A 23,329-nucleotide genomic window follows, 5' to 3' on the forward strand; every position below is an offset into this window, starting at 1 on the left:
TCGTGCACAAAGAGGTTGCGCCCATTGGAGAATATTTCTCGATTCATATTGAATCATTCTTTATTGTAAGGGATGCCTTGAAGGAACTCATTCCCAAGATCATCCCCTTCGTGGCAATGATGGATGTTGTTGTGTTAGGGAAGAATAGGCTAGCCTCGCTCTGGCCAAGCGCAAGGCCCCTTCCCAAGATGTTGGAGATTCTTCTGGGCTAAACATGGCCAAGAAGGTAAAGAAGGACAAGTTCCTTCCGATCTCCAATTCCAAGTACTCCTCTTAAGTACCCAGGGAGATTGATTTTTATGCCTTCAAGTTTACCTTGAAGGATAAGGTGGGAGAGTTTGTCTCCACCTTTAGTGTATGTCCTAATGCAATGGTCGAGTACATTACACTTAAGCCATGCACTAATAGTGATTGAGTCTACATGAAGCCTTAACTAATTAACGAGGATTTCACTTATGTTCACAAATACTTTTTAAAGAACTAGATATTCAATTTTCTCTATCTCCTTTCAAGTGTCCATCTTGACTGCCATGAACATGACACCAAGTCAATTGTATATGAATAGTTGGACTTTCTTGAAGTCCTTTCAAAAACTTTATACCTATCTTCAAATACGACCCACTATAAATACCTTCATGTACATTTATCCACTTAAACATGATATCGAGGTTGATTAGGCTTCACTTAAGGGAGCCTAATCCAGTTCTCCTTTATCATTTACTTTTCCTCCCTTAAAAACTTCAAAACACAAATTTTTTTAAGCTAAAATATGCCCCCACAAAACCAACAAAAATGATTGTTATATTAATATCTAATTAATCTCATTACAACACAACTTTGTAACTAAAAGTAAAAAACAAATATACTTAATTAAGGTAAAAGCAACAACAACACAATTCCAAATTATTTCAAAGTGAAAAATTCAACTATGCATCACAAAAACTATTATATCAAATAGCAAAACTAAACCCTACTCCAAAATCATTATAAACAAAATTAAGGATAACTTTCATTACCTATAAAATATATCTACTCCAAGTAAAAATCCAATAAGTTATGTTTTTAATACAACAAGCTCAAACTTGTTTACAAAAGTTCCTAAAATGGTTGTAAATTAAAGATAACAAGAGAGATTAAAAACAAAAAGAATTTAAAAATAAAATAAAATAACTTAACCCTTTTAATAGTTTAAATTCCACGGTTATGTAGAACACACCGTCTTATTTCTGTTGTCATAATACACAAAACGGCGTCGTCTCCTCTAACATTGAATTTGCCCAGAGCTTCCTTTGTTGTGTTGATTCAGAGTCGAAGCATAGCTTCTATCGTCGATTTCTTCAGCGTTTCTGGTGTGTGTTCGAACCTTCAATTTTCTCTTAACTCGTGTTCCTTCTTTGTAAATTCAAAAATTCAAATAAATGGGTACACTGGTTCGGTTATGCACGAGTAATTGTTTTTTTTTTCTTTATGTATCACATTGTATTTCTTCAAGTAACACATTAAATGCGTAAATTTGGAAAAACCCTGCAATGTAAACAGTTTGCGCAGCGAAGAAGAATTTCATCTCGTGTAGAATCCTTTTTAGGGTAAGAAGAAAATTTGAAATTTGTTTAGTGAAAGCTCTCTGGTGTAACTTCTTTAAATTTGTAGTCTTAACTTGTGTATAAATTAGGCAAATTCATAGTTATATGTGTTGTAGTTGGATATATGCAATGAATGTGGCATTGGATATATTTGTTATTGAGTACAGACTTTTTTTAATTTGTGTTTCTTTTCTTCGTTATGCAGGTGATGCAATCTCCTAAGATATGAAGAGTGCTTCTTAAAACTATAATTGAAGTCTTTCTTTAAGGTTTTGAATGAATTAATTAGGTTAAGGGAGGTACTATGAGGACCAAGCGCTGCAACTTCTGGCTTCCTAACAAGAACAGATTTTGTGCAAATTGCCCTCTCAATGATGATTCCTTGTAAGTGTCAATCTCTTTGTTTCTATGGAATTTGATTCATTTCACTCACTAACCCTTTAATTTTATGAGCTCAGATTCTGTGGAAATCACAACTCAAGGTCCGAAGGCCAGTGGATTCCATGCCCCATAGATCCATCTCAGTATTTGCTCTCTCTCTCTCTCTCTCATGCTTTCTTGTGTGTATCAACTTATGTTCACGCTTCTAATTTTTGAGCTTTCTTCATTTGGTTCTTGCTATTTCAACATTCGGTAGCTCGGTGCTTGAGCAAAATCTCAAAGGGCATGTTAAGCGGTGTCCATTGCTGAAACAGGTTCAATCCTTGTCTGTCCAACCTTTCTATCAAAAGAGTATCAATGCTGGTTCTGATGGAGAGGAGGAGACATATGGGGTTGATGATTCAAGATTGCCTACTAATACAGTTTCTTCCGAAATGAAGAGGAATGCTCTTCATGAAATGAGTGTGCCTGAATTTTGCAAGTTGATTGAAAAGATTGAATTTCTTCACGAGTCGTTGTGTAAAGATATTCAGGACTCAGTTCAAATGCCGGAGGTTTGCAGCTTATGGATTAAGAGAGGAGTTGAAGATAGGTTAGTAAATCCTCTGAATTTATTTAATGTCAAATTCTGATTGCCTTGTATAGTTATATCAAAACCATTTTTTTGGGGACTCTGATTTGTTACTTTTCCCCTGTGGCTAGTTTCTTAATCACAAAGCCCCTCATCTGTTCTTCCTTTATTTTAAAGCTTACTTTCATTCATCAGTCCTGCTGATGGAACCAAACATTTGCGAGTAACAAAGTCAAATCACTAGTGGGAACATTGATTTCAACCCAAAATAGAAGGAAAAAAATGTAGTAACTTGAGTTGTTTGCAGGAAATTGCCATTTCAAGAGAAACATATAATGCAACAGGCATCTATTGTGGGAAATTTGGAAAACTTTGGGTTGCTGAAGAATTCTCTTGGAAGGAAGACTTCTGAGTGTGTGGAACCAGTTGAGAAGGAGGAGGATGTGCCTGCAGTGATTGAGTTTGGAGCTGGCAGAGGATATTTGACTCAAATGCTTGCAGATTGTTATGGAATCCAACGAGTCTTTCTAGTTGAGCGAAAGTCATACAAGTTGAAGGTAGACATAAGCTACTTGGAAAAATAATAATCATTAAATGCTCCTATATCCAATGAGTTCTAATCATGTTGGAGATATTTGAACTTATAGTGATCTCTGTCTTGTTTATTTACATCATGTCATTGCTATTGCCAGGCTGATCGATCACTGCGACAGAATGAGAGTTTGATGTTAGAGCGTTTAAGAATAGACAGTAAGAGTCTCAACTATTGTTGTAGAAGATATTTTTTGAAGTTGTACTTATAGTGGTTGAGTTTGCCTGCTTGGATATCTTTACTGAAGAAATCACATTGCGTATTTCAACTGAATATGAAAAATTTGTGAATAACAGGATTTGGAGTTGTAAATTTAATCTCATTGAAGTGTAAACAAATGTTTCAAAATGAATTCACTCACAATTCCCCCGCCCTCCTCCTCTCCTATTCTGCATACGTGATTCATATGCATTCACGTTTGAAAGCTCTTGATAAAAACCCAATACAAAAGATGCACTTATTTAAGGAAATCAACTAAACATATTCGTTTTCTTAGTCTTAAGCATGTAAAAGTTTTGTTGTCCTCTATGTTGAGGTAAGAATGATCAGGCATGAAAAGAAGTGCCGTTTTTTCTTCGTAGTTTGTAGGCCAAGGGCATATCCATGGTATGACCATATATGCTAATTTAGCACCTTTCGTATTTTTCTCCTTAATAACTTTACAGCCAGCATTTCTTCTGAAAACTTTTGTGGATCTTGGTGCTTTTATCTTAATCTACACTCTTCCTAATTTTGTTTCATCTCATGCTTTTTTCATCATATCAAGAAACAATATATATTTGATGTATTTGTCATGTACTATACTGAATTTCCATGCATTTTATATTTTATTATGGGCATGGCATGTGCACATTGTTGAATTATTTAGATTTCGTTCTATTAACTCTCTCACGGAGTCTAGTCAGTTTTTAGCTGTAATCATTTTAAAGGTTTCCTATGTAAAAATATGATGTAAAAACTTAACAGTTTTTAGTAACTGCATAATATAGAAAACCAAAACAAGATCTTAAAATTAAGTGGTCCTTAAATATATTAAAGATAGAATATGTGTAAGATATTACCCTTTAGTGTTCTGTAGATTCGATTAAATGAATTACTTTGGCCCTTTACTTTGAATAGTTCTATGGAGATATTCAATTACATGAATGACGATTCAAGGTTTCACTCCCTTGGACTCTCTATTCTACAATCTCTCTTATTTGATGGATATAGGGCAGATAAACGTACATACTTGTCAGGGAAGGGACCTTGTTTATGCGTTAGTGGTTTATATAAATATAAATCCCATTATTCTGTTAGGCCCATCAAATAGCAGTTATTATTAGGAAATTGCTTCTCATTAGTCCCATTTGTGTTTTATCCTTCATTTTTTTAATTTATTTACTTATTAGTCCCTTTAATTAACAAGTCACGTGCCTCTCACATGAAACATAAAACCTTACATCTTAATCCTCTGATAGAAATTTCTCTATCTTCTTCGGCTGCTTCGTAATTCTGTATTGCAGCTACTTTTTATCTATAATTTTGTGCTCTTGAAAATTATAACACCCAACTTTTACAGTTGAAGATCTAGATTTGAATGCTGTTGAGTCCTTGCGAGGAGTTCCATTTCTGGCCATTGGTAAACATCTATGTGGAGCTGCAACAGGTGACTTTTTGGCAATTTAGTTAGATAAGTGTTGCCCTGGCCCCAAAATTTAAGGTGATTGTTTAATTGAGGAAAACATAAATGGTTATGCAACTTTTTTTCAGATTTAACATTGAGATGCTGCTTTCCTGAATATAGAAAAGATAGTAGTGAACAGTGCACTGCTAACAGTAAGTTTGGAGGTTTAGCTATAGCAACATGTTGTCACCACCTTTGCCAATGGAAACACTATACAAGTAATCACTTTATTCTGGCTTGCTAGTGAATACTGTATTTTTTATATTTAAACCTCTTTATGGATCTGATGATAAGTTTTGGTTACTTGCTGACTGAAATTGTAACCTTGCAGATAAAAGGTTTTTTCTGGATCTGGGGCTGACAAAAGAAGATTTTCATGCCATTACATGGTTTACCAGCTGGGCAGTAGATGCTAATCATGATTCCGATCCTGATGCTACCAACTGTATATCACATTTGCAATTCATGTAATCCTTCCATATCTTTACCCATTAGATTGGGCATAAAAATTATTGTTACCAATAAAATAAGATTTTCTGAAAGTCATGGAAACTGGTATATCAAAAGTTGTGTTTTGGCTGCAGAAAGGAGCAAGGTGATGGATATGCAAATGGAGTTGAAAACATTCTTTCAGACATGCAAGCAGATAGGCGAGCAGCACTGGGATTTAAGTGCAAGTGGATCATTGACATGGGGAGGTTGATGTGGTTAAGAAAACATGGATTGGATGCAAAGCTTGTCAAATTTGTTCCATCTAGCATTTCTCCTGAAAATCATTTGCTGTTAGCTAGATCTTCAAATTGATTATGAAATATTTATTTGATTTTCTTTTTCTGCATTTATCCCTGTCAACAATATTTTTGTTAGCTTGATACATTCTATGTTCTTTTTGATATACTAAAGTAAAATGAAGAGAACATGACCACTTTTTGCCTTAGGGATTCTGATTGAATTATTTAACAGCAATTGTTTGGTGCCATTTCTAGTTACAGTGAAATGACAAAAATGATACACTTCCCGAAAAATACCCGTTTAGAATGTGTTCAAAAGTTTTCAGTTTACATATTTAGGCAAGACAATTTAGAAAAAAACACAATCTGGTTTGAAGAATCAAGAATGCAGTAATGCATAATTCGAAATTAACTTTTAACTGTTCAGAAATACTCCTTAATAAGATTTACAATTATGATCACAAATTCACAATTGTTATCAAAGTAGAAAATAATATTCCAAACTATTTGTGTATTTTAAGTAAACTATATAATTTAATGAGGCATTAAAAGAAGCTGATCAATAATATAAAAATAAATACATGTAAATTTTTTATAATTCAAATTTATTTATTTTTGGGTAATTATACTATGACTGATTTTCTCTACACCATATTAATTCAAATCTGCACCTAATATATTGACATGAAATATTCGTTTTGTTTTTAATGATTTAATTTTTTTTGTCTAATATATTGACATGAAATATTCGTTTTGTTTTTAATGATTTAATTTTTTTTGTCTTTTGTATATTTATATCTGTAAGTCAAATCACAAAGTACTGAATATATAAGTTTAAAACTAATATGTCACTTCTGGATTTTGTCATATATAAGCTTATCTGGACAGCATAAATAACTTTCTGGATGTCAAGATCCGTAAGCAAAAACATAAATGAATTCCGAATCTTGATCCTCAACACCATTTACAACACACCATTTCGGATATGAAAATCCATAACTCATAACTTACTTCTAGATGTGGCCATCTAAAAGCTTAAATGAGATACGAAAATGTTTTTTTGATATCGAAATCCAAAATATATAACAATCACTTCTAGATTTTTGCATCCGCAAACAAAAATAAAACTAAGAGTAATGTTGAATTTTAAATTTTATCTTGGGTGTTGTAGGGAGAAATTGCCTTATACTCTATGATATGAAATATCAATTTAGCGAAGTATTTCTTACCAATTACATTATTTTTATCCATACCTAAGTTTGCGTAATCAGTAGAAAAAGTTTTAAATTTTAGATGAAAAGTTTTTATATGAAAAAAACGAATTTATAGATTTTTTTCAAAACATAGAATCAGAATATTTATATTATATTTATTTGTTGTAAAATGTAAACTATACATTTACAAAATTTTGTGTCGCGAAAACAAGAAGTGACTATACCAATACCCAAAAATTACGTGATTTTTCCTCTTTCATCTAAATCAACAATTAGGAACAACTTCTCTAGTCACTCTCTGCTCATTAATTTCAATCTCACAAAAACGTGAACTATGCAAAAAAAAGTTATAGAAAACTACCGAAGGAGAGAGAGAATTATTGGTTTCGGTTTCAATTCCAATTTCAATTTCAATTTCAATTTACGTTTTTCTCAGATCCGATTTTCAGTTTTCCCACTCAATCGCATTTCCATGCCATTGAAACTACTTGAAAACCTTGCCATTTTTTATTTGCACTCCTTGATTTCCGTTTCGTGAGGGAAAAGAAAGGAGGATGTTCCGATTGGAGCAGGAGAAGATCCGCAAACGAATTTGATTCTCAATTCGTTCTTTGAATTTCGATTGCGAAGGTGTTGCCATGGCCGAATCGGTGATTCCGGCCGCCGTGCTTCGCAACCTCGCCGACAAGCTCTACGAGAAGCGCAAGAATGCAGCACTTGAGGTTGTTTTCTCTTCAAAAGAATATTGACTTCTGTTTCTTTCTTTTTCTGTTGTTTCCAATTTGGTGAGTTTTGAGTACATTGGTGATTTTAAAGGGTTTTGTGTTATTATTATTGTTATAGGTTGAGGGGATTGTGAAGCAGCTTGCTTCTTCTGGGGATCATGATAGGATAATTGCTGTGATCAATTTGTTGACTAACGAATTTACTTATTCGCCTCAAGCAAATCACCGGAAGGTAGTGCTAATAATGTTTTTTTTAATCTTTAATTTGGGTTAATTGTAGTTTTAATTTAATAATTTGAGCATTTTTTTAAAATTTAATTTATTGAAGGGAGGGTTGATAAGCTTAGCTGCTGCCACTGTTGGGTTGACCACTGAAGCTGCTCAGCATCTCGAGGTAAGGGGTTCCCATCACTTGTTATTTTGTCATGGATTAAATTACCCAAATTTCATTTTGGGTGGTGTACCTTTTAGAAGCTTGGTAGTGTTTACTGTGATTTAGTGGATAAGAATAGACATGCTCTGTGTGTGAGAGAGAGAATATTAGCTACTGTGGCTACCTGTGTCATTTAATTGTTTGGACTTGGGATTAATTTGCTGTTACACGAGGAAAGAATTATGGATTTCTCAAACAACCTTTTGATGCTCTTTAATTTTGGATTTATTTGATTTTATCTTGGTATTATGGGTTTGGGTAATTTATTAAAAGGTAATGGTGTTATTTTCTGCCTATGGTTAAAATAAAAGTAAGATACTTCTTGGTACTGACTTTGATATGATAAGTTACATCAGAACTGTGTATATTTTCATCTATTCAGACCTATGAACCATAAGCCCTCTCGGGGATACGTTTTTCAAATATGACCTTTTGCCGTAATTTTGCTATAGCACAAGGCATTTTGAAAACCATAGCATTATGAAGCTGCAATTTCAAGCGTGTCAGTGAATTGAATATAATTGGTGTAGTTTCAGCGTAGTTATTGACATGAAACACGCTAATTACTTTTGGATGCTAGTTCCATTTTTTATGGTTAAACTGGTCTTACCATGGGTCAAAATTTTAGGATGAGGTTTAATTAATTAAAAAAAAGATTATTTAAACCTAAAGGGATGAAATTGATGTGTGCATACATTGTTGACAGCTAATTGTGCCCCCTGTATTAAATTCTTTTGCTGATCAAGATAGTAGAGTTCGTTATTATGCTTGCGAAGCATTATACAACATAGCAAAGGTGAGGATCAATTCTGCTTACCTATATAAACCATTTATACTATAATGTACATTTCTCCAATGTCAATCGTGTTTTGATGCTAGGTTGTGAGAGGAGATTTTATTATATTCTTCAACCAGATCTTTGATGCCTTATGCAAGCTTTCAGCAGACTCAGATGCCAATGTACAAAGTGCTGCTCATCTTTTAGATCGACTTGTGAAGGTATAATAAATTTCTCCTGAACTCCAACAATCCTTTGCCAGATTTACACGAGTGCATAACTGCACATATCAGATGTTCTCTGAATAGGTATTGGTCTAATAATGATTTGAATTAGTGTTCCCTTTTGATTAACTAATGATTATATGTTACTTTATTGAAACAGGATATTGTAACCGAAAGTGATCAGTTCAGGTGCACCTTCTTACTTCTGCCTATATGTTTTTCTGCATGACTGTATCCTGTTGTGTTTTAAATTTCAACATAGCTGTGGATACAGAGATCTCTGACTGATTTTTAATACTTCATGGTCCCCATTTTAATCTCTTGATCATCAGTATTGAAGAATTTATACCGTTGTTGAGGGAGCGCATGAATGTATTGAATCCATATGTTCGTCAGTTTTTGGTAGGATGGATTACTGTATTGGATAGTGTCCCAGATATTGACATGCTGGGTTTTCTTCCTGATTTTCTTGATGGTAAGTGTATCAGTTGAAGAGGCAGTTTTTACATTTCTATTCTCTTGACATGTTATATACAAAATCGATGTAAACCAGTTAATCTTCATTAACATCTCAGGTTTGTTTAATATGCTGAGCGATTCAAGTCATGAAATACGTCAACAGGCTGATTCAGCTCTTTCTGAGTTTCTTCAAGAGATTAAAAATTCACCAGTAAGGCTTCTTATAACGTATCTTTTTTCCTTTTCGTTGGAGTTGCTAGCCTTTTGAATCTATTCAGATTGCAATTCTGCTTTTAGGGCATTGTTTTTCTGCCGTAAGTTTCCTGGTTGGGTTTACTACAGCTATTTTCTGCTTTTATATGCTTCCCATTGTTTAGGTTTCATCTATTTTGCTGACTTCTTTCTGTTGTTTCATTTCATCTTTTTGTCTTTCCCCTGTCTGTGCATTTTTTAGTTTTCATCTCTTTGCTGACTTCTTTCTGTGATGTACAAGTGTGCATCATTTTCACCTATTATTTTGAAACAAAAGCAACATGTTTTGTTCATTTGTCATTTTCTGACTCAAGCAGTGCTACTCTTGAAGTCTGTAGATTATGGTCGAATGGCGGAAATACTGGTACAAAGGGCAGGTTCTCCAGATGAATTTACTAGGTTAACAGCTATGACATGGGTGAGTTGTGTTGCAATGTTTTGACTTGTTAAACAAGTTATTGAAATCAAACTTCTGTTTAGTGTTGGCATCTAGTCAAAGTTATCATGAATTGTTGTTCATTATTATTTTCCTTAAATAATGACTGTGCTTTCTTGTTTTAACAGATAAATGAGTTTGTCAAACTTGGTGGAGATCAGCTTGTTCCATATTATGCTGACATTCTTGGAGCCATTTTGCCTTGCATATCTGATAAAGAAGACAAAATTAGAGTGGTAGGCTTACTGGAGTTTTCCCTCCTTTCTCTTGTTTACTTTTGTTTTTGGTAATTTATAATTCTCTGTTTTGTATGATGTTTAATTTTGGTGTTGCCTGCACTGGAAAGCAATGGTTTAGAACTCTTTTGTGGCTTATGTATAAGGTTGCTCGTGAAACCAATGAAGAGCTACGTGCAATCAAGGCTGATCCAACTGAAGCATTTGATGTAGGAGCAATCCTCTCCATTGCTAGGAGGTGTAGTTTCTCTAACCTGGGAAAATGGATGCTTTTCAATTTGAAAATACCTGATATTGGCAAATGATTAGGGTCTGTTTAGTTTAGCCGGCACTAATTTGCTCTGATTATACCGGAGATTGATTTTGGAAATGATTTGACTGGTTAGGCAACTATCTAATGAATGGGAGGCTACTCGAATTGAAGCTTTGCACTGGATATCAACCCTTTTATCCAGACATCGTAGTGAGGTGATTTGATTGAATTCAGCTTTTATTTTGTTATATTTTTGAGGATGCTATTAATATATGGACTGAATCTAGTCTCTTAATATGCTCCTTTGGAATCTGTCATATTTCTCAATTCCATGCCTGTTTGGATATTTCAGGAATCTTTAGAAACATTGTGTGGTTTATGTCTTATACCATTATTAGCCTTTGATTATAGTTTGCCCAGAGATTTATTTCTATTGATTAATAATAGAAGTTATTTGGCTGAAATCAATAACTAATGCTATTTTTCTCCTTTTATAATTTTACCCTATGCTTGAATATCAAATGATATTATGCTTTCCTTTCTGTTATTCCACAAATGAGGGATCTACTGTAACTTTTTAACATGATTTAATTTTTTTACGGTAAAAAATGTCTTAGGCATTAAGGTGATACTTGTCTGTGCTTTTTCCAGAGAAAGCTCTGTTTTTTTTTTTAAATTAGAAATTGAAAAATATGTAAAAAAAAATCTGTTTTATTGCTTTCCTCAGAAGTTGAAAATAGCTTTTGGAAAAAAGGAACCCTTAAAAAAATGAGTCGTGGAATCTTTATTTTCTAAGCTTTAACAGCCAGGCGCTTTCAATTCTGAAAATAATTTTGATGTTGTCATGACAGTCCAATTGAATAAAATAACTTTCTTTCTTTATCATGAAGAACAACTATAGTATTATTATACCATTGTATGCGGTCTTCTACGTGGATCACATGACACATTTAAGTTAAAAACCAAATTATATAGGAAATTATTCACTGTGTGAGTTTCCTTTTAATAATTCCCTTTATTTTTGTTTTTGGTCTCCCTCAATCACTTTTTACAGGGCTAAAGGCTACGCGATCTACTTTCCTCACAAGTGCCTTCATTGGCCTTCTTTGCATATATCCAAACCATCTTAGCCAATTTTTTGTCATCTTATTCTCAATGGGCACTACACTAATATCTCATATTTAATCATTTAATATCCTATCCTTTCTTGTGTAGCGGTAGCCTGGCCAAACATCTTAACACCTCATTTATGCCACTCCCACTTTTTTCTTTGTTTATCACCCTTCAACTCTAAGAAAGAGAGAAACATAGAGCTAAATCTATATTATGAGATAGCACTGGTGCTTTATTTATATTGAGAAAAAGGAATCAATATGATAAATAGAGGAGTTTTGACATCCTTTAATAACAAATATATTATATGAGAATAAATAAAATTCCTAATAATACATGTATAATCTAGATATTATTGAATATATAAGATCAATTTCTTATTTTTATAATTACAACAATCACACAACAAACACTCAAAAACAGCTTGTACCAACTTATTTGTCGGGTAGTAGTAGCCATGTTGTGTTGTACATGTGTCAAACATGTATTCATGTTGGACACTTGACATTTTTTCGGCTGATCACTCAACAACACACAAATAAGTTTGAGTACAGACTTATTGTTTAGTGTCAAGAAAGCAGTATACTTCTAAATATTGGGCATGATGTGTTGTGCATGTTTCAAGCGTGTAATCATGTTGAGCATGGCATGGCACTCAACATTTTTACCTGCATTTTACAACTTTTGTACCAGTAAAGATTGAAATACTACAATGTTAAGATAATTGTAACAGTTAATTAATTATGTTTAGAATAATTCAAGTTCATTCTTAGAATAAATCCTCTTGTGTTTATGTTCATTCTAATTAGGTTTATGGTTTTGTTAACCTTATCCTTTACTGCTAATTTGAAGCAACTACAGATGGAAAGTTGTTTCGTGAGAAATAAAGTATTTGTGATAGTGGATATACCAAAGTAAAAATGATTTGCTTCCAAAGAGTAGCCATCCACCTTTAGTTGCTTCAAATCAGCTATAAGGACTGATGCCAACAAAACTGCTCATTTATGCATATTATAGCAGTGCCATGACCTGCAATTTTTGAAAATTTTATGTTTCCATTTTGTGCTGTATCCATGTCCATGTCCCTTGTAGTATCTGAGCCTTCTAGTTTCACAATCTTTTCTTTTGTGCAAAACTTTTTTCCCGTTAACATCTTCCCTTTTGAATTATTACCTTTTCAATTTGTATGAAATATTTTTAATTGTCTGATTTCGTTATGTCCATGCTTACTATTGGCTTTCCTTGTCTGAATCAGGTTTTGATATTTCTGAATGACATATTTGATACCCTACTCAAAGCACTTTCAGATTCATCTGACGAGGTAGTGTCCTGGTGATAGCTTTTTCTTTTCTGTTTTTTCGTCAAATCATAAATTTTATTTATTGTAATCTTTGTGCAAATGTCTAATAAAGTTGTGGTTCTAACTGTACATTTATAGCGTTTACCAAAATATTACATAGATAAGTTATAGTGTGCATATATGTCATTTCAACTTAAACAATCACAAGTAGTTTGAGATGCTTAGTTTCTAACCACCTAACTCAGATGTGTGGTGTGTGACCTAGGAATTCTGTTATCTAATGTTCTCTCTAGCCCTTTATATATAAGAAACAAAATAGTGCAGTTTTGGTCCCAATTATAAGAAACATAAACTCACTTTCAGGTGTATTAATAGTTAAACTCCTTTTATGTCCTTAATTTATTGTGAAATCTATTAATGAAACACCCAGTATTTCCCTATGCAAGTGGATGTATTCATTGGTCGGAAAAATTATCTCGAGTTATGTATAGTGTCGTTATATATAACGACTACCTAAATCATTTAGTTCTGTGGGCATTTTTGGAATAAAATTAACTAAACCAATTTTTTCGTTCTTGATGAATTAAGTATTTGCTCTTTTTATATTAAGGGCTGGAGAGAGTACTATTTATGGGTCAAAACATTACAATTTGTTCTAGAGTAAATTATATTGACATGACATCCTTTGAGATTTTCTCAAATTAAACTGAAACCCTAGTTTTTTTAAAATTCTTTTCAAGTATCCCCTTTGTTTTAAACAATTATCTTTTCTCTCCTTTTTACATTATACATGCACCCCCTTAAGTTTTAGAATCATACTCTTACTTACACCCCCTAATAAGGGGGGTCATTGTAATGGTGAAAAAGCAGGAGGTGGAAGTGTAATTTGAGAAAATCATAGGGGGTTCATTGTAATTTACTCTTTGTTCTGATAAATATTAGTGGAAAAGCAGTTTTTTCTTTCTTGGTTGGGAAGACTTCAAATCCCTTTTTAACTACAGTAGCCTCCCTTCTCAATACATTCTCAGACAAAATGAACAAGACCATTCAGCGCATGCCCTTCTGGAGGAAGGGGTAAATTATCATGGTACTGCAAGCCATATTATACAGGGAAAACATGATGTTTGGTAATGCTTCAGTTACCCAGATAATGATTAAAAGCTGACAGTTGCCATTTCCCATTCCATCCTCCAATAGTTCTCTCAAGTCCAGTACTAGGCCATTGTCTATCATCATTTCTCTAAGATATGAAGTTTTCTAGAGAGAGAGAGAATGTGGGAGATTATAAAGTTGGAGAACATCAGAAGGATGAATGCTCAACTCTGTTGCTATAAAATTCAAATTTTATTTTTCACTTTTTCATTTTGGAAGCTCGTCAGTTACAACTCTCCCACATAATTGCTGATCAGGAGCAGTAACTTCTAACAAAATGTCCTTACAAATACTTTCTAGTGTTTTTTTAAATGAAAAATTGTGCCTGAAAATAGTTTATACCTGGTTTTCCTTAGAAGGCCATATATATAGATATCTTGTATATGCCCTCTCGACTGTTAAACAGTTGTTTAAATATTGTATCAAATCATCCAGTTAAACTGGTTGGGATCACGAATCAGCTACGTCTATGGTTTGAACATTATCTGGCTCAACCATAGTTTGATCATGATCAAACCACAATTTGTGGTCAAACCAATTAAGTAATTACTTGGGGGGATCTGACCAATAGTTTGGACATCATCTAGTTCTTTCCATCTCTGGTTTGATTTTTAAAAGATTGTTTGAGTTTAGACTGGATAAAAAAAAAATAGCTTTACCTTGTATGCTATTTGTGTAATTTGGGAAATTAATAATTCATTTGAATTGTCCTTGATTCATTTCAATTCGGTAATATTAAATAGGTTGTGCTTCTAGTGCTTGATGTTCATGCATGCATTGCAAAAGATCCCCTCCACTTCCGGCAGCTTGTTGTTTTTCTAGTGCACAATTTCCAATTAGATAATTCTCTTTTGGAGAAGTAAGCTCTTTTCCTTTATCCTATGAATTCTTCTAGTTATAATTTGCTATATGTTACTACTGATATCCACTTTTTCTTTCATTAATTTTTTTCTTTTATACTATAAATTCCAGGCGTGGTGCTCTGATAATCCGCCGCCTTTGTGTTCTTTTGAATGCTGAGAGAGTCTATCGAGAACTTTCTACAATATTAGAAGGAGAATCTGATTTGGATTTTGCATCAATTATGGTTCAGGTTTGTGACTTTTCCAAGTGCTAAACACTGATTGCAGTGTATTTTTCTTTGTTTTTACTTGGAAATTCATTTGGATTTTATGCAGTCTTACACATCTCACTCATTTGAAAATGTGGATTTACTGAGCATTCATGCTTAACAGCCAAGACCCTTTATTTGATCCTCCAAAGTTGTATACGTCACCACATTAAACCTTCAACAAATCAGATTAGTTTTTAAAAGATATTTTTTGTTGCAAAATTAGTCCCCAAAACTTTAAGTTTTTATTAAATCTCTCAAATATTGTTTTTTAACTCTGCTTTAATCATCCATAAAAAGACTGATATGGTGACATTTTAGACTTTTCCTTTAATCTATCATTAAACTATACCTTCAAAGATTCCACTTTTGAACCACTTTAGTCCTCCATAACGACCAATATAATGAACTTTTAGATCTTGTGGGATTAGTTGGGTGACAGATTGAATCTTTAAAGCTCTAAATCGGCAACAAAATCTTTAGAGGTATAATATTATGGTAGTTTTAATTTTTAGTGACTAAATTATTGACCCAAACTTAAAATAAAAAACACTAATATGGTGACTAATAACTTTGGAGTACAAAATTGATGGATTTTACTTTTTGAAAATAATATATTGTTCTGTAATGGAATTTTAATCTAGAGATTCCAAAGATCAAAGCTTCTGCTATTTGTCAGGATAATGTTTTCATTTTTTTTATCAAAAATGCACAATGTAGGCTTAAATCTATTTTATGGAATTGAGGTTATTAACTGATGTTAAAGTTTAAACTTCCTAGATGATGTTGGGATGAACAGTTGTAGGATACTGTTTTCAGTATTATTAATTTTTGTTGCTTTTTTGTTCCATTGTTGTATTTCTTTTTCCTTTTCCTTTTCTTTAGTCTGAAGGTAAACTGTCGCATGTAATGAAGCTGTATTCATCTGCATTTATTTTCCCCCTTTCTATAATATTTCAGGCTTTGAATTTGATCTTACTTACATCATCAGAATTATCTGAGATTCGAGATCTTTTGAAGCAATCACTTGTAACTCCTGCTGGGAAAGACCTATATGATTCTCTGTATGCTTCTTGGTGTCATTCTCCAATGGCAATTATAAGTCTATGCTTTTTAGCTCAGGTAGGTCTCTATAACGAGATTTTGATTATTTTTTGCCACTCCAAGTTTCTCTCTTTCTGTAGCAAGTGCACAAGTGCCTCACACACTCATTGTAATCAATTTCTTTTTGTTGATACTAGTGTTTGTAATATTTGGATTACACAACTTCTTTTCAGTAAAATAAAATTTCTCTTCCTGAACAGACTTACCAACATGCCAGTGCTGTGATTCAATCACTCGTGGAGGAGGATATTAATGTCAAATTTTTGGTCCAACTGGATAGATTGATCCGCTTGATGGAAACTCCAATCTTTGCCTATCTTCGATTGCAGGTGCATAATTAAAACCTGTTTTTGTATATTTTTTATCTTTTTATTCTTGTAACAATATATATTTTGTACTTAGTCTGGTAAAATACGATAGATATGTAATAGAAACTGAGGGACGTTTCGGATAGAGTAAACTAAAGAGGAGAGAATGCAGACACATGATCAATTGTTCATCACATTGGTAAACTAGAGAGTACTAATGTCACTTACAGAGAGTAACATAACAGACTGACAACTGGCTATCAAACTGAACAACAAACTAAACTTACCTAAATGATGGATTATGTTTATTATTATTATTTTGTTAAAATAATAAGCAATTATTTTTTTCCAATGATAGTTTTTCATTTATCTTATGACACTCCAAATACTAAATGGTTCTTGTTTGTATCAAACCTCTAGTAGGCATTTATTAGCAACAAAAATACATCTGATGCAGTCTTTTTTTTTTAACTTAAAAAGGTGAAGGTTAACATATTAGTAGGATGAGTTCTCTAATAGGCATTACTCATTATTTATCTTACTCTGTTTATCCTGTAAGATGAGCATTCCATATAAAATAAGGTAATTGTAACTAATAACCTCTGTGAATTGAATATCAAAGGGTGCATACTCAGAAAGAGCTTTGCTCTTTTATATATCAAATTTTAATTACAGATCTCATTTTTGGAGTTGATTTACCGTGCTATACCCCACTCTCATGACTTGTCACAGTGGCAATTGTAATTGTCTCCATATAGAATTTTTTGTGATGTGGAACCCTTTTACTGGGTGTTTGCGTTCCCCTTTAAGGACAGGTAAAATGATGTAATACATCAGTTGTAATTTGAAAGCCTGGTTGTTTCTATAAACATAAAAACATATATAGGAATATTTAATGTGGTTCTCAATCCTTTGTGGTGCCCTTTATTGACATGGGCACCTTATACTATTCATGTGCTGTTCCTCATGTTAGATTTTTCCATTTCCTCATTGTTTTGCAGCTTCTTGAACCTGGAAGATATATTTGGTTATTCAAGGCTTTGTATGGTCTCCTGATGTTGCTTCCTCAGGTATCTGCAAACATTTATTTTGCCTGTTGAGAAGTTGTAGTTTCCTTGTATGAATAGGATGCGTTTAAATATCCTTCTAAACATAGTATCATGGGGGATCCAAACAGTATTTTATTTCTTTATTTTCACAGTTTCCTTTTTTCCAATCATAGGGATCTTGTTTCTTCTTAATAGGATAAGTGAAAAAAAAAAAGTAATACTTGTGATACAAATTAATAAAGACAGAATCTTTTTTCAACTTGGTATCAGAGCTCTTGATCTTGGAGAGCTTTGTTATATCCTGCATGTTGGTCAGATTTAAGTTTAATTTTTTGGACACTTGGATATGTTTAGAAATGATATTTTGGTTCGGAAAAGAAGATTTGCAGTTTGTGCAGTATCGTCTTTGGGTTTTGCATGGTGGTTGCAGTTTGCAAAAAAAATGAGACCCGAGTTAGATGGGCTATATGAGCAGACTGTTTTCAGTGCAGATTTGTTTTGCGGGTGCAAACTTAAATGGATCGGCTGCTGCTGCACCCACTTCTACTCCCAGTGTGTAGGTCATGTGCCTACTTCTTGTGAGACCTACTTGCCATTGACCACACATATAGGGTCGTTAGACACCATCTATTCCATTCAAAGGGATGGTATCATCTAGTTCAGTTCCATTTTGTCCTGGATCTACTCTAACTTTTGTGACTACTTTTTTGAGTTCCAATTTTGGGTATGCTATGTTTTTCAGTTATGGTTGAGTCTTGTGTCTTAGTGATTTTCCCAATGTAGTGGTGGGTCTATTTGTTTGTAATTAACGATAGTGGGGCCAAGGCCAATACCTTTAAAGAATTCTTAAAGGACGTTTGAGGTTGAGTCATATTGATGGTGGGGGTTCTCTCCCAAATCACCCAAAATTTGAGGGGTCAGACAGTGAAGATTCGCTCATTATGACCTGGGTGTGGCATTCTTTGGTTATGGAAATCAGCCATAACTAAATGTTTTATCCTTTTGTGTAAGAGATGTGGGATTGAGTGCAACCTTCTTTTTGAGGAAGGATTTTGCTGCATGCTAGTAGGAATTTTCATAGAACATAAGCTATTGAATAGTAATTTGGGTATTATGGGGTGTCTAAGTGCCACGTCGAGTAGTATGAGATGTTCAGTAGAGTCTTTAAGTGGTTGGTTTTCCTCCCTTAATTGCCAACCATTGAGGGTGGGTTCCCCAAGTTCTTGGTACTTATTAGTGCCCTCTTCCTATTGAAGTATCAAGAAATCCTTAATGGATTATGGATAGAGTTAGGATAGAACTAGAGTTTGAAGATGTCTAAAGCTAAGGCCATTGCGCATGTTGTGGTTGTGGAGAGAGGAAAATTCTCTAAATTCCTCCTTGGCCTAAATTCAATCCTGTTTGGGTATATTATCCTAAGGAAGTTGAAGCTTCCCTTTTTATTTGAAGCATGGTTATCAAACTCGCGAGTTAACTCATTCGAGTTTATACTTACCCTGGGCGAGTTAACTTGTAAGCAAACTCGTTTTTGGAGCAAACTCGGTAGACTCGCTTGAACTTGCGAGTTTGTGACCGAGTTGGCGAGTCTAGAGGGATTTTTTTTAAACCCAAAATGCGCTTTGGTTGAGGTCGTTGTGTTGTGGTTGTTCATCGCATTCGTGGTCACCTCGCCGTTGTTTGTGGTTGCTCGCCTCATCGTTGTTCATGGTTGCTCACCTCGTTGTTCGTGGTAATGTTCATCGCATTCGTTCTCACCTTCGTCTTAGTTTTGATTGTGCGATAGTCACGTTCGTGATTGTGCGGTGAGTTTTGATCGTGCATTGGTAATCTGATATTAGGTGAGACTCTTCGTGGTGCTGGTGCATTTTTGGTTGTTGCTAGAGATTGTTTTCTAATTAGAGATATTAATATTAGGGCAGCCAAATTGGAGAAATGTTTTAATTGGAGAAATTTTGGTTTAATTAGGAAGATTAGGGTAATAGATTGGGGACATTTGTTAATTAGGAAAATTTTGTTTTAATTGGGGATATTAAGGCAATGCGTATCGGTTGGAAAAAATTTAATTTTCATGTGAAGTAAACTCTTACGAGTTTACAAAGCTCTCATGAGTTTACGTAGACTCTCGAGTTATATAACCTTGATTTGAAGTGTTGAAGATTAGTCATGCTTGATGGAGGAAGCTCCAACACAGGTTCAAAGGAAGAGATCCTACCTAGTGTTAGCTTTTGGAAGAGGATTGACCTTTGAAGAAAAGTAACCTGCGAAGGGTTATCGTGGGGAGTATTGCTTGTATTATAAAAGGTTAGGGAATACTATGGAGACTCATTATAAACTTCACAGTAGGACAATGTTCTTGAACTAATGGGTAGGAAGCATAGGAGCTATGCAATGATGAGTAAATGACACTACCTCAAATCATGATGAAGTAGATCCACCAGTTGCACAATCTCAACTTGAGCATGACATATAGCCTAAGGGAGATTTGATTGTTGAAGATGTTGATTGTCCATAATTAATTCTCTTGGCTCTTTTACCTTGTCCATGAAGTGTAAGCGCTCATTCAATACCTTTAGCTATCCTTACAGCTACATACCTTATTAATTGGTTACCTTACCCACTTTAGTCTTAAATGATGTTAGTCATGTTGTATTCCGAGTGTCCTTTGTTTCTTCTTCCTTTATGTCAAGTTTGTCCTGTCATATTTTTGGTTGCATTACATTCATTTTCATAGTCTTTAGATCATGTAAGTTAGACATTAGGGAAATAAATGTCTGTGTGGGTTGCCCCTCCAATAGAAAGAGGTATAAGTGTTGTCATCCTCAAAGTCGTTGAATATTTGTTCCATATATGTCACTTCTCATGAAACAAAGTGATTCTTTGTCGGTCTTCAACTTTTTGCTTTTCTTGTCTTTGTGGATGCCCAAGGATTCAATGGTGAGGTCATAGATGAAGAAGAAGCCCATTATGAAATTGAAGAGAAAGATGTCCTTTGGTATGAAATATCAAATGAGGGAGAAACCCACCCTAGTCCTACAACAAGAAAAGTCATCTTTACACAACTTCAAGCAAAGGCACTCTGATAAAGGATTAAGTTATTCTAGCTATCAGGATGTTGCTTCAAGGAGAGAATAACATTTAATGCATCTTCTTTGTTCAAGCTGCTTAGATGCAAGCAAGACATTCATACAAGTTGAAGCTACTCAATGGCCAGAACAGGATTTGCAACAACTCTTTTCTTCAAGACGTATATAAAGATATCCTTCGAAAGAGAAGAACAAGAATCTGAGCCATAATTTGCGAAGTGCTGAAATGTTGCCAAATTTATTTTCCATGTCTTAAAAGCTTTGTAAGAACACTATTGTGTTTATTAACAAACTAAAAAAGAGATATTCTATGTGAAGGGCTATGGATGGAGATCAATCTTTATGACCTCAAAATTAAGTTTGAGATCCCTATGAAGTTATTTTGTGATAACAAGTCAGCCATTGCTCACAATCTAGTTCAATTGCGAAACACATAATATTGAACACTTCATCAGAGAGAAGCTAGACAAGTGGTCTTATTGTTAAAACTCATGTTCCTGTTGGATTCCGATTGATGTTCTCACTAAGGGGCTTTCTACTACTAAATTCCAGGAGCTTATAGACAACTTGAGAGGGATTGATATTCATTTACCTACTTGAGAGAGGGTGTCTTTAATACTAAAATATCGAAAGATATTAAAGATATTTGTACTTTATTTCCTTATTTTCAAATTTCCCTGATTCATATTTTAATGATTGAGAAAATGTAATTCTTGTGTAGAAACTAATAAAGATAGTATCTTTTGCGAATTTCTCAGCATTGTGTCAGTAACATTCTTTTCCTGGATATGTTTGTCTGGTCAGTAAGTTGAATGTATGATATTGTTTCTGGAGTACATGCTTTGATGTTTGTATATTAACTCTCTTAATACTATTATTATGCAGCAAAGTGCCGCCTTTAAGATACTAAAAACTCGTTTAAAAGCTGTGCCATCATATTCATTTAATGGTGAGCAATTGAAGAGAATGCCTTCTGGGGATCCCTACCAATTTCATAACGTGCCTGATGGATTTCGAACCATTGAGGATGGTGTTGTAGCCGAAGATGGTGGGAGCTCACGAAATAAAATAAATTTTGCTGCAAGACTACAACAATTTCAGCAAATGCAGCACAAGCATCGGGTGCTTGCCAAAACACAGGCAAAGTCACGCAATATTTCCCCTTCATCGTCAAAGGTTGCTGATCTCTTTATTCTGCATGTTGATTTTGTATATTATGTTGTGTTTCACTTAAGTTATTGGGTAAAATTTCGTAGAAGAAAGAATATTGGTAATGGAGGGGAAGAGATGGTACCTGATTTATAATCTCTTGTCTGTATTATGTTTGTGATTATTTGAGCTATTCTGCAGGAGGCACAAAGAGAAGAAGAACCAAGAAGACCCCAGTCTGTCGAACGTAATGTTCCTCCTTCAAGATCATCAAAGAGAAGTCCAGGGAAGCTACAGTTATAATTTAATATTGCTTGTGCTCATTAAGTCTTTGTCTAGAGAGTATGTGAACTTTGAAGGGGTCGGTTATGATCTGTAAAATTGTAAATTATAGTAGCTTGTTTTACCACTTGTTATAGAAGCTGGGATGCTAAAAATTGGGTTTATGATTCAAGATAAGCCTGGGCTTTTCCTAGGCTATTCTTTTGGGCTGCTGCTTTCTGCACCTCCATACTTTTTTTGTCATCTCATACTATATGTGAAAATACCTTTTTGTGTCACTCCCATATACAATTTAAAATTCTGGGTTACATAATCCGGAAGCTAATATCATATTCAGAAAAAACTTCCAGATTATGTCATGCGGAAGCTAATCATGTATATGGAAAAAAAAAAAACTTTCCATGTATAGAAAAGACTTCTGGGGGATTATATAATCTAGAAACTAATCACAAAATGCTTCCGGATACATAATCCAGAAGCTAATTGCGAATTTAGAAAAAAAAACTTTTGGATTATGTAATTTTTGGAATATTAAAGAAGGATATTTTTTGGAATAAAAAAGTTATGGGAGTTTGACAAAAAGAAGTATGGAGATGGAGGAAGAAACAGTTTTCTTTTGACTTTGTACAACGTGATAATTTATTTTGTAAAATATATTGTCTACATGCTCATCAAACGTAATAAGGAATTAGCTACTTCCACGAAGAAACTGCACAATTAGGCTAAGTCTACTGCAATATTTGTATACAGTTTTAGCATTTGGTTTAATTTCATGACATCAAGTCTGTGATTGTTTATCTGTTTACTTTAGGTGAACACATACAATTTTCTATTTGAAACTCTTCAATTTCACTTATAAACTAAAGTTTATATCTATTTATATACTAATATATTTATTTACTATAATTTAATCTTATTTCTAGTTTGTTTATATAGGGTTTTCAACAGTAACAATAAATAAATCATTACTTATTGAATCTTTAATAACAAAGTTTTAGGTCAATTGGTTGCCATTACCATTTTTATGAATTTCGTCTTTGCTTTAAAGTAATTCACCAACAATCCAAGTATATTCTCTGTCATACAACTTCCATGAGGCTGTTTCTTCCTGCACCTCCATACCTTCTTCTCTCACCTCCATAGA

General features: G+C 33.8%; 2 protein-coding genes across 3 annotated transcripts; both read left to right on the forward strand.

The window, feature by feature from the left end:
- Window positions 1-1,207: 1,207 nt before the first annotated feature.
- LOC137806163 (uncharacterized) lies at window positions 1,208-5,730 on the forward strand. 2 transcript variants are annotated; one of them, XM_068606146.1, is made up of 10 exons: window positions 1,208-1,349; window positions 1,789-1,967; window positions 2,042-2,107; window positions 2,221-2,556; window positions 2,843-3,092; window positions 3,228-3,285; window positions 4,689-4,775; window positions 4,880-5,011; window positions 5,125-5,260; window positions 5,378-5,730. In XM_068606146.1, exons 2-10 carry the CDS (start codon window positions 1,888-1,890, stop codon window positions 5,595-5,597), a joined length of 1,365 nt encoding a protein of 454 aa, XP_068462247.1. In that variant the 5' UTR covers window positions 1,208-1,349; window positions 1,789-1,887; the 3' UTR covers window positions 5,598-5,730. The 2 variants fall into 2 exon arrangements, with proteins under 2 accessions (XP_068462247.1, XP_068462248.1); XM_068606147.1 differs by having other exon boundaries at window positions 1,213-1,586.
- Window positions 5,731-6,916: 1,186 nt separating this feature from the next.
- Window positions 6,917-22,982, forward strand: LOC137806165 (protein VAC14 homolog). The gene is made up of 20 exons (XM_068606148.1): window positions 6,917-7,460; window positions 7,582-7,695; window positions 7,792-7,857; window positions 8,603-8,692; window positions 8,776-8,895; window positions 9,059-9,087; window positions 9,231-9,373; window positions 9,474-9,568; window positions 9,941-10,027; window positions 10,174-10,281; window positions 10,428-10,519; window positions 10,668-10,749; window positions 12,903-12,968; window positions 14,843-14,958; window positions 15,072-15,192; window positions 16,171-16,332; window positions 16,515-16,643; window positions 17,624-17,692; window positions 21,640-21,930; window positions 22,105-22,982. The coding sequence occupies exons 1-20, from the start codon at window positions 7,377-7,379 to the stop codon at window positions 22,204-22,206; spliced, it is 2,166 nt and encodes a 721-aa protein (XP_068462249.1). The 5' UTR covers window positions 6,917-7,376; the 3' UTR covers window positions 22,207-22,982.
- The last annotated feature ends 347 nt before the right edge of the window (window positions 22,983-23,329 follow it).

The sequence above is a fragment of the Phaseolus vulgaris genome, chromosome 3, assembly GCF_000499845.2.
Source record: "Phaseolus vulgaris cultivar G19833 chromosome 3, P. vulgaris v2.0, whole genome shotgun sequence".
In the NCBI taxonomy this organism is placed as follows: domain Eukaryota; kingdom Viridiplantae; phylum Streptophyta; class Magnoliopsida; order Fabales; family Fabaceae; genus Phaseolus; species Phaseolus vulgaris.

Bases quoted from the DNA above. Each gene is read 5' to 3' on its own strand.
- LOC137806163 (XM_068606146.1), top strand. From the start codon at position 1,888: ATGAGGACCAAGCGCTGCAACTTCTGGCTTCCTAACAAGAACAGATTT. The intron at 3,286-4,688 runs GTAAGAGTCTCA...CAACTTTTACAG, and splicing joins AGAGCGTTTAAGAATAGACA to TTGAAGATCTAGATTTGAAT. The intron at 5,012-5,124 runs GTAATCACTTTA...GTAACCTTGCAG, and splicing joins CCAATGGAAACACTATACAA to ATAAAAGGTTTTTTCTGGAT.
- LOC137806165 (XM_068606148.1), top strand. From the start codon at position 7,377: ATGGCCGAATCGGTGATTCCGGCCGCCGTGCTTCGCAACCTCGCCGAC. The intron at 7,858-8,602 runs GTAAGGGGTTCC...CATTGTTGACAG, and splicing joins AAGCTGCTCAGCATCTCGAG to CTAATTGTGCCCCCTGTATT. The intron at 16,333-16,514 runs GTAGGTCTCTAT...CTTCCTGAACAG, and splicing joins GTCTATGCTTTTTAGCTCAG to ACTTACCAACATGCCAGTGC.